Source organism: Grus americana, chromosome 1 (assembly GCF_028858705.1).
Source record: "Grus americana isolate bGruAme1 chromosome 1, bGruAme1.mat, whole genome shotgun sequence".
NCBI lineage: Eukaryota > Metazoa > Chordata > Aves > Gruiformes > Gruidae > Grus > Grus americana.
In genome coordinates, this window is record NC_072852.1 from 180,955,540 (window position 1) to 180,973,033 (window position 17,494).

General features: G+C 42.6%; 1 protein-coding gene across 1 annotated transcript; it reads left to right on the top strand.

The window, feature by feature from the left end:
• The first annotated feature begins 2,789 nt into the window (after positions 1-2,789).
• Positions 2,790-8,188, top strand: PCDH20 (protocadherin 20). The gene is made up of 2 exons (XM_054817615.1): positions 2,790-2,914; positions 4,127-8,188. The coding sequence occupies exons 1-2, from the start codon at positions 2,864-2,866 to the stop codon at positions 6,824-6,826; spliced, it is 2,751 nt and encodes a 916-aa protein (XP_054673590.1). The 5' UTR covers positions 2,790-2,863; the 3' UTR covers positions 6,827-8,188.
• Positions 8,189-17,494: the final 9,306 nt, after the last annotated feature.

Sequence of the window (17,494 nt, forward strand, 5' to 3'; positions counted from 1 at the left end):
TGCAGACCTTCAGGAGCAGACTGCTCCAGCGTGGGGTCTCTCCCACAGGGTGCAGACCTTCAGGAGCAGACTGCTCCAGCATGGAGTCCCTCTCACGGGATGCAGACCTTCAGGAGCAAACTGCTCCAGCGTGGGGTCCCTCCCACAGGGTCACAAGTCCTGCCAGCAAACCTGCCCTGGCGTGGGCTCCCCTCTTCACGGGTCTACCGGTCCGGCCCGGACTTGCTCCAGCCTGGGCTTCCCACGGGCCACAGCCTCCTTCAGGTGCCTCCACCTGCTCCAACATAGGGTCCTCCACGGGCTGCAGGTAGAATCTCTACACCCCCTCATCCTTCCTCCATGGGCTGCAGGGGACAGCCTGCCTCACCATGGTTTTTCACCACGGGCTGCAGGGGGATCTTTGCTCTGGTGTCTGGAGCACCTCCTCCCCCTCCTTCCTCACTGACCTTAGTGTCTGCAGAGTTTCTTACATCTTCTCGCTCCTCTCTCTGGCTGCAAAAGCTTCCTTTAACTCCTTTGTTTTCCTTCTTAAATATGTTATCACAGAGGCACTGATTGGCTTGGCCTTGGCCAGCGGCGGATCCATCTTGGAGCTGGCTGGCATTGGCTCTATCAGACACAGGGGAAGCTTCTAGCAACTTCTCACAGAAGCCACCCCTGTAGCCCCTCCCGCTACCAAAACCTTGCCACACAAAACCCAACACAATACCACAGTCATGTGAACAAACAAAACACCATTTCGACCAGCGACTGTTTACCTAATATAATAAATATCTGTAACAAATTTGTTTTAACACACTCTGGTCGGATCTGTCATTATCTCTACTCTTCATGCCCCGTGCTGGGTGCCTGAAAGGGCTGTCGTGGTTCAGCCCCAGCCAGTAACTGAGCACCAGGTGGCCACTTGCTCACCCCTCCCCCCCTCCCCCGGTGTGATGGGGAGGACAATCAGGAGAAAAAGGTAAAACTCGTGGGTTGGGATAAGGACAGTTTACTGGGACAGCAAAAGCAGAGGAAAATAACAACAACAGTACTTATAAAAGAATATACAAAGCAGGTGATACACAATGCAATTTGCTCACCACCCAGAACTTGATGCACAGCTCATCCCTTAGCAGCAACCCCTCCCCCCCAGCCAGCCCTGCTTCATATACTGAGCATGACATCATATAGTATGGAATATTCCTTTGGCTAGTTTGAGTCAGCTGTCCTGGCTGTGTCCCCTCCCAGCTTCTTGTGAAAATTAACTCTACCCTAGCCAAAAACCAGGACATTCACACAAACAGTATTGCACTATTTATATTTCAACGATGGAGGGTATGAGACGAAGGAATTAATATGATTTGTTTACAGCCCTGGAGGAAGTAAGTCTTGGAATTTTTTGTTTCTATTATGTTCTGTTCTGGCCTATTCTATTGTATTCTATTCATTTCAGCTTGTGTCGCTGCCCTCATCCTCACAACATCCAAGAACATCCCAAGAGTTACTTAACAATATGTTCTGTATTTTTTACTTACGATTTGCTTTTGAAAGATGTAGTATTACAAAAGGCTTGGGGATAAGGCTGGTTTTGGATTGGTATTCTAACTGCTTTTTTGTTGTTTCTCCATTTTGGATTGGACATGGAGTTTTTCTCAAGGAGCTGTAGAAAAAGGAAGAGTATTTTTTGTTTTGATTGAAGGCAAAATTTTTGCTGTCCTATATGCTTTTACTACCTAAGCTGAGATCAAATGCCTGCACACTGTGCTTACTATTAAGCATGGACACATTCAAGGTGGTCTTCAGACTGTGTGATTTAGACAGTTCAATCTCCTGTACAAACTTTACCTTTGTGAAGGGCAGCTCCACTGTGCTTGACAAATGCAACTGCCTACCAGAGTCCCAATACTTCAACTCTCAGCAAGAGCCTGGGTCCAGACCATTGAACACTTTAAGGCTAAAGATGGACATCTCATATTCCGTTTGAGATCTTGCAGAAAGCCAGTATAAGGAACACAGGGCAGGTTACCTATTCTTTTGATTGTCCAAGATGTTAAATAAATGCATAATTGGTCTTGAGCTATCTAAAGTTTCCTGAGTGCTGATAATTTCTAGCCAACAGTGACTGGAGACTATACAATGAGAGCACATAATTTTCTGCCGCAAGGGACCTTTGGGTTTCTAGCCAGCAGGAAATTGCAGTTGCTGCTCTAATTTGGCAGGACGTGCACCTTCCACCAGCGAAACACTTGCAAACTCCTCCAAACATCACTTTCATTTCGTGCAGACGCAAGCTGCTCATTAGGGATCGGCACCGCTTCTTAAACCGAGCCAGCTAGTCTCGCTTTGCCCGCTGACACCCACATCACAACATCTTTCCACAGAAGAAGGACAAGACGATTATTTATTTTTTTTTTAACCACCTTAGTTTCCAGACGGGAGTATCTTCTGGTCCTAGAGCTTCCCGCGCACACAAACACCCCCCCACACACACCCTACACCCCCCCCGCGCTCCGATGTGGCCGCGCCGCTGCGCTGAGCAGGTCGCCTGGCTCCCTCCCTGCCCGCCCGCCTGCCCATCCGCCTGCCTCCGCCGCTGCCGCAGCCTCCGCGGGCGCGCCCCCCGCCGCCCTCCCGGCGCCCCGCCGCCCTCCTTGCCGTACCCGTGACTATTGGCTAACCCCCCCCCCCTCCCCTCCCCGCGGCGGCGGCGGTGGCGCCCTCCCGAGCGGAGGGGGAGTGTCCTGGGCACAGCCCAGCCCAGCGCGGCGGCGGTGGCGGCGGCGGCGGGGGAATGGGCAGCCGCGGGGAGGAGAGGCGCCGGGCGGGCGGAGGAGCGGGCGGGCTGCTCGGGCGCAGCCGGCGGCGGCAGCGGCGGCCGGGCATGGGGCCCCCGGGCAGTCGCGGCAGCACCACCGCCCGCGGCAGCCTGCAGGTGAGGGCTGGGGCGGCGGGAGGGGAAGCGCCGCGTCCTGCCTCCCCCTTCCCCCGAGCCCGACTTCGCACGCAGTAGCAAAATCGGCAAAAAAAACCCCAAGCAAACAACTCATACCATATATATACATATACGTATATATATGTTTGTTGTTTGCTGTCTTTTTTTCTCTCTTGCCTCCGATCTCCACAGATCAGAGCAGCCGTGAAAAGTTTTTTTTTGTTGCTGCTGCCGACGCGGGTTGTAGCAGAGAGCCGCGAAAAAGGAAAATGGGTGGTTAAAAACGGGAGAAGGAGGAAAAATCTCCCGTGGAGGTGATCCCCGAAGTTACTTTCGGGGACCCCGTTTCCATACGCGAGGGGCTGGGGACGCGCTTGCCAACGCGGGCAACTTCATTTGCGCAACCTCTGCGCGGCTCCTCTGTTTAACTCCTATTTTCAGCCGGCACCCAGAGGGGGACCCCGGCGGGGCTGCGCGGCGGCGTGGGGGCGGCCGGGGGGCCGTGGTGGCGGGGCTGGGGCCGCCGGCTCCACGGCCGCGGGGGACAGGGACCCGCGCGGGCTGCGGCGCCCGGAGCGCGGCGGTGTGGGGCGCGGGCGGCAGTGCGGGGCTACGCCGGGTCCCGGGTGGGTTGTGCGGTGCGGGCCGCGTCCTTGCTGCACCGCAGGGTCCGTGAGCATGCGAGAATAACAGGTTTTGGGACGAGGTGGGAGATGGGGGGAGTGGGGCACGCGTTTGACATTGCTGATGTGGAACGGGAAGGGGGCAGGCAAATGTTTGGGGGTGTCAAGGGGATGCCTCGGCTTGGGATGTGCTTGCAGGTGGGACGATGGGTGCTGCTGGTGACAAGGGGGGCGAGCTTAAGGAGGGGCTTGGGGAAAGAAGAGGGAAGATGGCACGTCGGGGCGCAAGTGCTGCTGGTGTAGGGGGGAGGCAGGGTGCCCCTGGGCCAATCCCTGGCAGTGCGTATTTGCTGTGGGGAATGCAGCTGGTGTTGCCTGGAGGGGACAGATGGCGATGCCCTGGAAGTAGCTGCTGTACTGGGGGGAGAAGGTGGGGGGAGAAGGAGGATGGCTTCATGTTGTGGATGCTGCACTCCCTGCTCGAAGTGGCAGTGGGGGAGACAGTGGGCGGGGAGGGGGGCTACCTCCTGCCTCCCCTCCTTCTCTAACACCAGTCCCTCCCTATACCCCTCTGCCTCTCTCTCCCCAGCACTTGCTCCTCTTCCTGCTCTTCGTTGGACCTTTCAACTGCTTTGCCAGTTACAGCCGCGCCACTGAGCTCTTCTACAGCCTCAACGAGGGGCTGCCCGCTGGGGTGCTCATCGGCAGCCTGGCCCGTGACCTGCAGCTGCCGATGGCTGGTGGGCAGCGCCCTGCAGCCCCCCAGCCCCCACTCTCCTTCACTCTGGCCTCGCGTGGCTTGGGGGGACAGTATGTGCAGCTGGACAACCGCTCCGGAGAGCTGCACACCTCAGCCATGGAGATCGACCGGGAAGCACTGTGCGTGGAGAGCAGTGAGGCCACTGTCTTTGGGGGAGCAGCTGCTGTCTCCTCCTCCTCCTCTCCCTCATCTGAGTCATGCCTGCTGCTGCTGGATGTGCTGGTGCTGCCGCAGGAGTACTTCCGCCTAGTGAAGGTAAAAATTGCTATCCGGGATGTCAACGACAATGCGCCCCGCTTCCCTGTGCCCCACATCCGCCTCTCAGTGCCCGAGAATGCACCTGTGAACACCCGCCTGGCTATTGAGCACCCTGCCCTTGACCCCGACGTGGGCACCAACAGCGTCCAGACCTACCGCCTGCAAGATAACTACGGTGTCTTCACCCTGGATGTGGAGGAGAATGAGAGCGGGGAGAGGACTCCGTACCTGATTGTCATGGGGGCTCTGGACAGGGAGACACGGGAGGAGTATGTCACAGTCATCGTTGCTGAGGATGGGGGGACTCCTCCACTCATGGGCAGTGCCACCCTCACTATTGGCATCAGCGACATCAATGACAACTGCCCCCAGTTCAGTGACTCACAACTCAATGTCACTCTTTATGGGAATTCCAGTCTAGGGACACACGTGGCCACTGTCCACGCAGTAGACATGGACCTTGGATCCAATGCCCAGATCACCTACTCCTACAGCCAGAAAGTCCCCCAGTCATCCAGAGACTTGTTCCATCTTAACGAAAGCACAGGAATCATCACGCTGTCCAGTAAAGTTGATGGGGACACTCCAAGATTCCACAGGCTGATCATATTGGGCAACGGTCCTGGTTGTATCCCTGCCGTGATCACAGTGCTAGTGACCATCATCAAAGTCATGATGAGGCCACCTGAAGTTGTCCCTCGTTTCATAGCGAATGAAGCAGAAGGAGTGGTATACTTAAAGGAACTGGAGCCTATCAACACACCGATAGCATTTTTTACCATCAAAGACCCTGATGAAAAATACAAAGTCAATTGCTATTTGGATGGTGATGGGCCTTTCAGACTTTCACCATACAAGCCATACAATAATGAATACCTGTTAGAGACCACAAAGCCTTTGGACTATGAGACACAGCAGCTGTATGAAATCTCTGTAGTTGCATGGAACTCAGAAGGATTTCATGTCAACAAAATAATCAAAGTACAGGTACTGGATGACAATGACAACTCCCCAGTTTTCTCTCAACAGCAGATAGAATTATCTATTGAGGAGAACAATGTTCCCAATGCTTTCTTGACCAAACTGCATGCTACAGATGCTGACAGCGGAGAAAGAGGGCAAGTGTCTTATTTTTTAGGGCCTGATGCCCCTTCCTATTTTTCTTTAGATAAAACCACAGGAGTTCTTACAGTTTCCACCCAACTGGACAGAGAAGAAAAAGAGAAATACAGATACACTGTCAAAGCAGTAGATTCTGGGTTCCCTCCAAGAGAATCAATAGCAACTGTCACCATCACTGTATTGGATAAAAATGATAACAGTCCAAGATTTATCAATAAAGATTTCAGCTTTTTTGTGCCAGAAAACTTTCCAGGTTTTGGTGAAATTGGAGTTATAAGTGTCACAGATGCTGATGCAGGGCAAAATGGATGGGTTGCCCTTTCAGTTCTGAATGGAAGCGATATTTTTGTTATAGATACTGGAAAAGGAGTTCTGAGAGCTAAAGTCTCCCTGGACAGGGAGCAGCAGAGCTCCTACATTCTGTGGATCGAAGCAGTTGATGGTGGTGATCCTGCCCTCTCCTCTACTGCAAAAATAACTATCCTTCTTCTGGACATAAATGACAACCCCCCTTTGGTCTTGTTTCCTCAATCTAATATGTCTTATTTGTTGGTCCTTCCTTCTACCCTTCCTGGCTCTCCCATCACTGAGGTCTATGCTGTCGATAAGGACACTGGCATGAATGCAGTCATAGCTTACAGCATCATAGGAAGAAGAGGCCCTCGACCAGAGTCATTTAGGATTGATCCTAAAACTGGTAATATCACCTTGGAAGAGTCACTGATGCAAAATGACTATGGCCTCTATCGGCTGCTTGTGAAAGTTAGTGATCATGGCTATCCAGAACCTCTCCATTCCACTGTCATGGTGAACCTTTTTGTCAATGACACTGTTAGCAATGAGAGCTACATTGAAAGTTTGTTAAGAAAGGAGCCTGATATCAGTATAGAAGAAAAGCAGCCACAAATATCCATAGAGCCTGCACATAAAAAAATGGAGTCAGCATCCTGCATGCCTACCTTGGTAGCTCTGTCAATCATAAGCTTGGGTTCAATCGCTTTAGTAACAGGGATGGGCATTTACATCTGTCTAAGGAAAGGAAAAAACCATCACAGAGCAGATGAAAACTTGGAAGTACAAATCCCATTAAATGGAAGAATTAACCTGCACATGTTGGAGAAGAAACCCATGGAGATTTCTAACATTTGACCTTTCTTTGTGGATAAATCCAACATCTGAAAAACCTTGGACAGCTCTGAAACACATAGCCGTGGGTTGTATTGAAAGAGGTTGCAATGAAGGACCGCTAATTTATAACTTAATAATATTATAATTGTAAATAGCTGTTTACAGTTTTTTAAATTGAAATTCAGTGTACAGCTTTTTTATGAGACCTTAGCACTAACAGCTAGCACCCTGTCTATAAAAACATGGACATCATTTGCAGCTTTCATAAATCAATAAGATCAGTGATCATAAAAAAGGGGAAGGTAAGATGATTCTTTAAACTCAAGTTTTAAAAGTCTTTTTAACCACAAGAGGGCAACAGATGCTCCTGAGCAGGGAACTGTTCAAGGTACCGTCCATGAGATAAACACAGAGTCTATTTTAAATATATTGGTTTTAATATAAAATAAACATTGGCATACAGACATTTAACCACAAAAGAAAAGTCTGTCCCAATGTACGTATAATTAAAAGAATAAAGACATTAAAATGCACTAGTAATAATAATAAAAAAAAAGAAACAGAATGTTTATTACCTCACAAGTAAAGCTTATACAGTAGGATAGAAAAGGCATTAACAAGAAGTGCAATTCCTATTGAGCAAGAATGCAAGATAGTGTAATGAGAATCTGAACTGCTGTGACATATCATCTTTCATTTGCCCCAGATTTCACCCACATCGTCATTTGCTCCAGCAATCTGCTGGTCATTTTTATGGAAAATTATATTTAATATTTCCTACAGCAAATAATGACAGAACCCCATGCTCATCCTCGTAAACATGCCAGATGCAAGGAAGCAAGGGAATGGCTAAATCTTCAGTTGTCACAGAAGTGGTGATATTTTTTGTACTTTGAGCAATCTGTCAGTAGTACTCCATCAGTTTGGTTGTGTAATAGATTTTTCATGTGATACTTCTGAATCTGATCTGCCAGATGAAAACAAAAATCGCTTCATATTCTAAGGAATTATAGGACTTAGTTTATTCTGACTGTTGCTCTTTTCTGGATTGGTATTTCATGTGAAAGATCTTGTTTCTGACTTTTGGCGACCATTCCTGGCTCCTTTTCATTGGCTTTGATTTTTGGATTAGATCCAAAATCTAACTTGTAAGACTGGTGGCATATTTTCTTGATAATTTATTCTTTGCTGTATCCTCTGCAACAAAGCAGCAGGTTTATCGGTGATGTATCACTTTCACTTAATTTTAAGAGCTGAGAACTATCTTTTGTATGATGATTACATCAATTTTTTCTGTGTGAACAAGATAAATTAGTGTTATGCTTAAAACTGATTATTTTGATTTCTGGCATCATATGTCTGTATGTACCAAATGTGTTTATATGTCTGCAAATTAAAGCTATATATTTTCATAATAACTTACTCTTTGTCTCTCTCCTAGAATTTTAATTATAAAGCTAAGTATTATTCTACTTATAAGAAATGCATATTTCACAAATGCTTGGGTGCTGGCTATCTTGTCTGATGTGTCATAATACTTCCCCAAGTTAGTGTACTTCAAAATCATTAATGAGAGTTTATGCTGTACTTCCTGAAATTACTGGCAAAGACAGTTGTATTTCAGCTGATGTAAGTGGGGCGGCAGCTGATACCTGTTTTTAAAGTAGGGAGTGCAATTTGAAGCAGTTTTTTTGTTTTTCTCTCTCTGACTGGCACATTACTTCACCCTGAGCCTATTGAAATATTGGATCTTCTTATAGGTATTGGTTCTGCTTAGCCTAAGTAAGAGTATTAACATAATGTCCAGATTTTACCATTCTACGTATAAGAAATAGCTATTTTGTCATGTTAGAATATTTTCTCTTTTTACACTGTTTGATAGCTGTGTTTCATGCAAAATTAATTCAGCCTGTCAGAGGTTTGTGGTTAATCACCTTTTTTTCATTTATTTTCATATTATCACAATATGAAAATGGTATGTATGCCTTTGTCACAAAATGCATTTGTCACAAAGAGACATTGTTTATTATCTCTGAGGAAAAAATACATTAATTCTTCAGAAATGGCTTCAGTATTGCAGATGCTCTGTATTGCTGTGGTGGGGAAGTTAAATCCTCTGGGTTTTTTTTTTTTTCTTCAGTAAGGAGGCAAGGTAACTGAAAGAAAGACAGGATTCTTTTCAGTGCTGTGCTCTTGTTTGAATTAGCAGTCCAATATCTTCTCAAGACAATTTAAACAGGAGCAAACCCAAGACTTAGGAAATAAAATAAAACCATAAACGTGATCCTTCAGTGTGTGTTCATGTGACACTGGGCAGATATTTTTATTCAGGTTCGACAGCTGCAAAGCCTTAAACCTGTTTGATTAAGCTTACTGAGTTTAAATGTGCTGTTCTTGTTTCTTTTTTTTGTTTTGTTTAGTTCAAGCACGTTTCTAATGCGTAGTAAAATATAATGGTATGAGCCGGTTAAAACCAAAGTAGCGCTCATGAAGCATTTCGCTCACACAATTTTCACACATTTAAAGAAAATTGGTTTGAAATCACACTTTCAGCCATACCAGCAACGCTACTGGTGAAAAAGACTTTACCCTGTGAGTAGCCTTTGGGTAGGTAAAGTCACTGAAAATGGCAAAATACGCAGAGTGAGTTGTGGGGTTTTTTTTAAATTCCATATTTTATGTTGCTTAAAAAACATACAGCTGGTAGCAGCAAGTAATAAGGATGATATTTAAGCCTGCAATGTTAAGCCTAACAGTGATTAAAAAAGCAAAACAGGAATCTTAAATTCATGGAACTAGCACTTTCTTCTCAAAAAATGTTCTTTCTCAGTGGAAAAGTGCTTGATACAGGCTATATAGCAAACATTTATGTGACGCTGCTGTTTCCAAAGTATCCCTTACTGAAATCCCTTTCACGTGAAAACACATTTTTAATGAGTATAACTAAAGTAAATTAGACTCAGATATAAAAGCCCTATTTTATTACCACCTTGTGCAGTGCACTTGCCAAAATATATGCAAATCTTGTCGACACTGGTAGTTGAGCTGGCACAAAAATAAATGTCTCATTCATTTACAGTATCCGTTGAACAATCTTAGACTCTGAGTGGGTGCTCTTTGTTCATTTTTATAAAAAATGACATTGTCCTAAGTTTTGTGTTGCCAAAACCTCCTAAACTTGCCATGCAAACACTTTTTCATTAGAATTAACAAATTAAAAAATAAAAGACAAGAAATGGGCAGTGAGCCCAGTGGCAGTGGACAGAGAAAATCAGTTCAGTCTCCTCTTTCTGTTTATTTTATTCTTTTTAAAAGAACTCTTTGAAGTTACTGTTTTGATGCAAAATTAACCTAACACCTGGCTGAATATCAATAAAGGATGAGATGTGAAAGCGTGGAAGGGGAATTAGACCACATTGCTTTTTCTTATGTCAAAACTCAGAAAACAATTAATCTTATGGCCTTTTAAGTCCATTTTTCAAGGTTCAAACACACGACTGTGCCAGAGTCCACTGAGGACAATGTGAAAAGCTCCCACTATCTTAAAAGGACATTCAGTGAGAGGTACAGTGTTGGAGCAAAACTTGGCCTCTCTGAAAGCAAGGACAAACCCCTGGTTGCTGACTGGGGTTTCATTTTATGTTTTCTGCCCCCAACTGCTATTTTGCGAAGGGTTCATTAAAATACTCAACATATGAAGAGGACGAAGAGGATTTCACCCCCTGGTTCAAAGCAATGAACTCTCGGGAAGCAGTGGCCTGCATCACAAAAATACCTCACGGTTCAGTATAAATGGAGATACACAGCATTGCTGCCACAAAGAAATCATCAGCTGAATATGCAGAGTGTTTCTTTTCATGATTCAGGTGTATTATCCGAGCCATGCAGGAAGCTGACAGCCACCTTCCCTTTACTGAGTTTGTTACCAGCTTCTCACAGCCATTAGTTTCTATCTGCAGTCCTTCTCCCTCATGTAACTTACAGGGAAAAAACAAAGCAAAACAATTAATTATGAAATATTAGCCAGCTGAAATGCAAAACTTTGATTTAGACAACTGTCCTTCAGAGCTCGGGTTTGAGGAGCTAAGCACATTCATCTTCCTTACCAAATAATTTTATTTTAAAGAGATGTCTAGTGAAATTTTAAGTGGAAATAAAGATATTCAGCACCCACACTTCTGTTTGTTTCTGAGCCAAAATTTTTGATTCCCTCCATCTCAGAATGCAGATGGCAGTTTTATCTTCTTATCTGCTGGTTCAGTCTGGTACAGAGACTGAAAAGGAAATAGCAACACTGCCTGCACAGGTATTTTTGCACATGCTTTAACTCATGAAACTGTAAATTATGACATGTTGCCAATCATTTAAAATTTCATAACTCTGAGCAATGGTAGGAATCAATAAGTTAGAAGCTTTTAAATAGTTTCCTCAGAACATTTCCCACACTATTAAAATAAAGCATATGACTAATTCCTGCAACTTTTATAAATCTGAGCAACTGCTACTCATATAAAAAAGTATAGGACCCTACTTCTGAGATTAATAAAGTAAATAAAGATATACTTCTGATATGGAGGTATTCAAAGATTTTGGCTCGCAAACAGATGTAAACTTTAACAGCTCTGTTTTTCACATTATGGATGAGAAAAAGACTTTCATTCTTATCAGCAGAGACCGATAGGCTGCATACTCTTTCTAAGATGCTGTATACTGATGTTTCAGTGATTTCTGCTATATTTTCATTCCAGTTTCATCAGGGAATGAATTTTAAAGGCCAAATTTCAACTCCTAAATATTTCTGATGACAGAGTACTTTGAGCAGGTGCTAAGAAAACATCATTCTGAACGAAGAAATATTGAATCATTTATGATGCATTCAGTCATTCATTCCACTGCTTGTGAAAACAAATATATGCTTAAATGTTGGAGTTGCAGGTTTTCATGTTGCTAGCTAATGCTGCTGGTAGGTAGTAAGCCTTCAACTGAAATACGTTATATGGGATCATTTAAACTGTGTTCAAATTGAGAAGACTTGCATTTTAATCATCAAGGTGGATGTTTCTCTACTCCCAGCAGCCCTGTCAATTCAATGTCAATTCAATCTTCTGTCCTAACCGTTTGGTCTTATTTACCATCTTCAAAGTTTTGGTTAAATATTCATCTTCAGAGCAAGTCAATGAGGTGAGAACTTTTACCTCGTTATGCAGAACAGGAGTGACAGCTTGATTTTTCTGCCTATGTGTCAGCACCTAGTGCTACCTGAGATGCCTTGAGGTATCCCACGTGGCCTCCAGCTGCCAGTCTGGAAGAGTGCAGGCTTTCCATAGATGATCTATCATATCTGCCAGCCCAGTATGGATGCTTTGGATATTTTAGGAGGGGTTCACTAAACACCTGTGTGTGTTGAAATGAGTCTTTGATGTGATTTACACATCTATGTTGAAATGTCCATTGACAAGTATTGACCAGTGAGCTAGGAGTCTAAGCTTCCCCTATAGCGTGTGAGTCTCATCAACACAGTCAATAGAACCAGAGAGTGCTTCAGTTTGCTCCAAAGTAGGCGTTCAGGGCAAGGTTTAGCTGCTCTGAAAATTAATTATCGAGTGCTATCTAGAATGCCCTTGAGCATCTCAAATGTCTGCACAGGGCTGTCAGGAAGACTTGTGCCTTTCTAGAGTAGTAGCTAGATGCCAAGAGTACAAAGCAGCACCTAAAATGACATGAGAAAACTATGGATAGGCACGCATATCCCACTGGTGGTGACACATCAAGTGTATCAACCTCTCAGCTCCACTGAGTAGAGCTTGACAGACTGTAACGGAACATAAAACATAGATCGTACAGAGACATCTGATCCTTAGCATCAGAGACAAAAAAAGACCTACAGTTCTAAAATGTAACGACTATCATACCTTACCGATAAGCTCTGAAGGCTAAATTCATCCCATCTTATTCTGGTGATTTAGTGGAGCCATCTGCACCCTCTGCTGTGAGTGGAAAGATAAAGAATCTTTTTTCGCAGGAAATTCAGGTCTTTGGTAACCACTGGAGTTGTTTACTTCTCTCCACTAAGTTTACAGATTTCAATTTGTGTTTCAAAGAAGAGAAATTTAGGTCATGAAGATCGAACTATAGATCGAACTACAGTGCTAGGCACTCCCACTAACATTATAATGCATGGAGTAAAACTGGTGTCTCAGATGGCACCAGAACAGCCAGTGCGCTGGGGAGGAAGCTGCTTGCAGTCAGTGGAGGTGCCTGGAGCTCACATGACTTCAAATCTGTCCTTCAAACACTTTGTTATAGGCTGCAAGGCTCCATCCATTTGGGTTTCACTGTCCAAAGGTTTTCATGGCTTTATCCTTCTGGGTTTTTTGGGGGGTGTTGTTGTTGTTGTTTTGGGTTTTTTTACCCAAGTATTACATGCAGTTAACTCCTATAGAACACAGTGAAAGAAGATGTACCTTTGATTTATATGATGGCAGAGCACTCACTGAGGAGCTGAGAAAATTTTGTTACTTTTCAGAGTGTTCTCAATTCTGTATTTGGAGGGGATGCTAAAGCCATCTCTTGATAAGGACACTCTCCAACCTTCTTTGGAAACTGAGCTATTGTGTTTAATATAAAGACTCAAACGTCCAAATCCTCCCGGGCTGAGGAGTCATAACCATGTATGCCTACTAGAGGAGCATTCCAAGGAACTGGAGATACTTGGCCTTGAAATGCTGTTGCAATCACTTTCAAAACTTATATTTAAATAATCAGTGGGGGTTGAGAGCAGAGAAAACTGGGGAAAACACAGTCCTGTGCTCTTCCCTCAATGATGAGCAGCTTCTGGTATTAAAAAAAAAAAAAAAATTAGAAACACTTAACCTCCTAGATCATTTTCAGAGGTTTTAATCTCCTCATCATTCAGAAAAATTTCAATCCTATTCCCTTTATTCATGCTATAATCCTGTTAAAATTGCAATCTCAAGACAGTTATGTGGTAGAAGTTGGTCTTCATCTGCCTAAGGCTCTATTTTCTGAAGAATGTATTTATAAAGAGTCTGGCTGACAATCAGAGGACAAAGCAGAACTGCTTCTCAGGATGTGTTATACTTCAGGACAGACTAAAGAGGAAAAGAGCAAGAAAAAATAAATGCAGTCAAAATGAAAGGGCGCTTTACAAAGATTGCATGTGGGAAACAAAAAGAAGTGGTCAGGAACAACATAAAGAATTGTTCTGGATCTACCAGATTTACCGTGTGTTATCAGCAGTGTTAATATTCACCTTTCAGCAGTATCTCATCATTTTACTTAACCTGTAAGGATGAGAGCTTGTTGCAGAACACTGGGATTTCCTGACACAAAGTACTAACACAAAATACATTAAAAACTGATTCTCATTGTCAGCAGGTTAAAGTTGTACAGAGAAATAAAGGCTTTGAGTAGAATATCTTTAAAGTGTTTTGTTTCATTACGATAACAGCATTCTCTTCTCATGGTGATTTTCTGTAGTGTTATTATGTTGGGTGCATTCAATTTTTGCTAACTCAGGACAAAAAGATCTTATTAGAAACATTTGCATCTTCTCAGCCAAAATAAAAGCTGATACTGTGACATAATGTTTCCAGTGAATGCTGTTAATGAAATGAGATCTTCTTTGTGACAATACACAAATACCAGACATGCTTCTGTGCTCACTCTCCTAAAATGCATAATGATAAGATAACCTTCCTCTTCATATTTATAATCAGAATAAACATTTCATTACAGTAGTAAGAAGAGAGTTCTGATACACCGCTGTGTTAACACAGTGTAGATCCTGTAGATGCTTTCTATTGAAATACACTCAAATGGATGCCTTGCATATCTGTCTAGAAGTCATCTATGTGTTTTCAAGGTTGTTGTTTTTTTTTTTTTTCTTCTTTATAAGTCATAAGAGAAAAGCAAAGGTCACACAGTTGTCATGGTGTTCTCTTTTGTTTATTTATGTTTACCAGGCTAAGTTTAGCTGAATTGAAAATGCAGGAATGCTCATCTTTGGCTTTATTAAGCTGCTTTTTGAGAATGTAGATGGCTTATGACAGTGCCTGCATTGCTACTGGTTCACTCTAGAAAGACATTACATCAGGGTTCTCACAAAGGTACTAAAATTAAAAACCTCAAGTCAACTAGAGTGAATCTAGATTATATTGTAGAACGAGACACAGCCAAGTGTCATATTTCTCTTACAGCGGATGGGAAGCACTTCTGAAGTGTTGCAGCATATAAAACCTCTACACACATGAAGAGAACTTCCTTTTCTAAGTATGGAAGGGTTTGTGTGTGTTTGGTTTTCACTTTAATCTTTGTAAGTGAGGAAGCAAATTTCTTTGAAGTGATGGGGACAGCTGCATTTGACAGAACCGACACTTTTTTTGCCATGTCACTTGCTGTTTGTAAAAATGAAAACCCACAAATCTTAAAAAGAATGAAATATAGCAGACATAGAGGCGATGAAAGGAGTCTCCTTCCTACTCTGTCTTCCCGAGTCTGCAGGTGATAGATTGCAGTGTGCTGAGTTTGCAGTTCTTCGATGGAAGTTGTATGTGTGATAAGAAATGCTGTGTGGGAATGGCAAAAACAGTATGTGAAAATATGCAGAAGGGAAGTAAAAAAAAAAAAAAATCCCTCTAGCCTAATAAAAATGCACAGATTCCTGGTAAGATTTTGAACTGTTACATGGGTCAAATACAGCACAACAGCTTATAGCACCATTACTTCTTCAGCAGATATCAGAAAGTCATAGGCAAAATTAGGTGAGCCCTTTTGCTTTGAAGGTAAAGACTATTTAGAAATAAGTTACTTGAATTCAGGGTAGTTTTGAATTGAGTGTTCTGCAAGATGACCTGGGTTAAAAAAAAACAATTTGATATGTGAAATCTATCTTCACAAGACATGCAATTTTTACAAACTGTTTTCAGATAATGGTCGACAATAAGCTACTGTAAAATTGAAAAATTTTACACAGTGTTTTGGGGTTTTGGTTACTTTCCATCAACTTTAAGGAACTAAAAAATAAAACGACTAGCATAGTAAACAATTTGAACTATCTGAAATGTATTAAAGACGGTAAAAGGAAGTGTAAGACCCTTTTGAGCACATCCTCTAAGGGTCAAACTCAAATCACCTATTAGAAATACTAATATGCATCAGGCTATATTTCACTGAAATTTGGACACGTGATTACTTTATAAGATGTTTTTAAGAAGCCTTCAATAATTTTTATTGAACCAGATACTCCCTCCTCAAAAATAAAAAAGAAAAAAAAAGAAAAAAAAAGAAAAAAAAAAGAGAAAAAAAGAGAAAGAAAGTAAATATGTGAAAGAATGCCAAGAAATTAGCTGTAGCTAGGAGCATTGACACAGGTAGCTGTACTAGTAAAAACTAAATGACAAAACGAGTAACAGCAGAAATTAAAATAGAGAAGGTACTAAAACCTCTTAGGTGAACAAGTGTTGGTAAAATGAGGTAGGAAAAGAAAAAAATGTTTTTAAGAATTCACGTGTAAGTAAAAAAAAAAAGTCCAAAAATGAAACACCTAAATGCAGGTGGATTTTTTTTTTTCCCTCTAGCTTATAAGACTGCCACCTATGACTGAGTGAATGTGACCTTAATTCCAAATGTTCTATGTATCAGTTCATTAATGTGTTCACCTTCCTTTGACTTCTCAGAAAGTTTTTTTTCTTTGATATATAATGACATGGTCTCTCATCATTTGTTATTCAGATGTTTGTGACCTCTTCCAGGTAATAAATACAGCTGAAGATCAAAAGAGATATATATGCGCTTTAGTGAAACATCTGACATATACTTAAGAACTGAAACTCCCAGGAGAAAAGAAATTAACAGATGGGAGAATTAACACAGGCAGAGGTGAGACATGTAACTAGGATAGAATAAAAATACTGCTGTAAGAATTAAATCCACTATTATTAATGTTGGACAACAAATAAAATTGCAGCAGGCCATGAAATAAAGTCAAACCAACAAAATTATTGTAGATGTTTACTTGGTTCAGTGATATGTATTTTCCTTTGAGAATCTAGCTGCTAAAAAAGTGAGTTTGGACACCCAAATATTATAGCTCAAACTTGGTAACTTGAACTTAGCTCAAATTTGTTAAATGCATGAATCCAAAAAATACTTTTTAAGGCACAGATACACAAAACGTCTAGAGGACAAGTTGGTTCTTCTTTCCTCCTAAGAGCACAGAGATACTCCAGAGTTCTCTCTCTTTTTAATAATGTGTGTTCACTTCATCCGCATCCTTTGAACATGGTCTCTATATCTGGGGGTTTGAACTACTGCTGCTCCCTGAAAGAATGTTGCATCTACTAAACTACAGTAGAGAGAAGAATTCTCATCCATCTGGTAATGAGCGAGTGGGAAAGAAAAGAAAAATATTTATTTCATAAGGATTAAAACATATTTCCCATAACAAATGGAATACTGAACAACAGATACCAGATATTAGCATTTTCTCTAGGTTTGCTGGTGCTTAATTTGTTTAAATCACAGAGTAACTAGAAGACTACAGACATTATACCAATATTTACTAAGGCTAGATGGGATGACCCAAACATTTACAAGTCAAATAATCCATAAAAACTAGGCAAAATAAAGAGCGAGCTGATTTGGAACTAAGATGGTAGTGAACTAAAG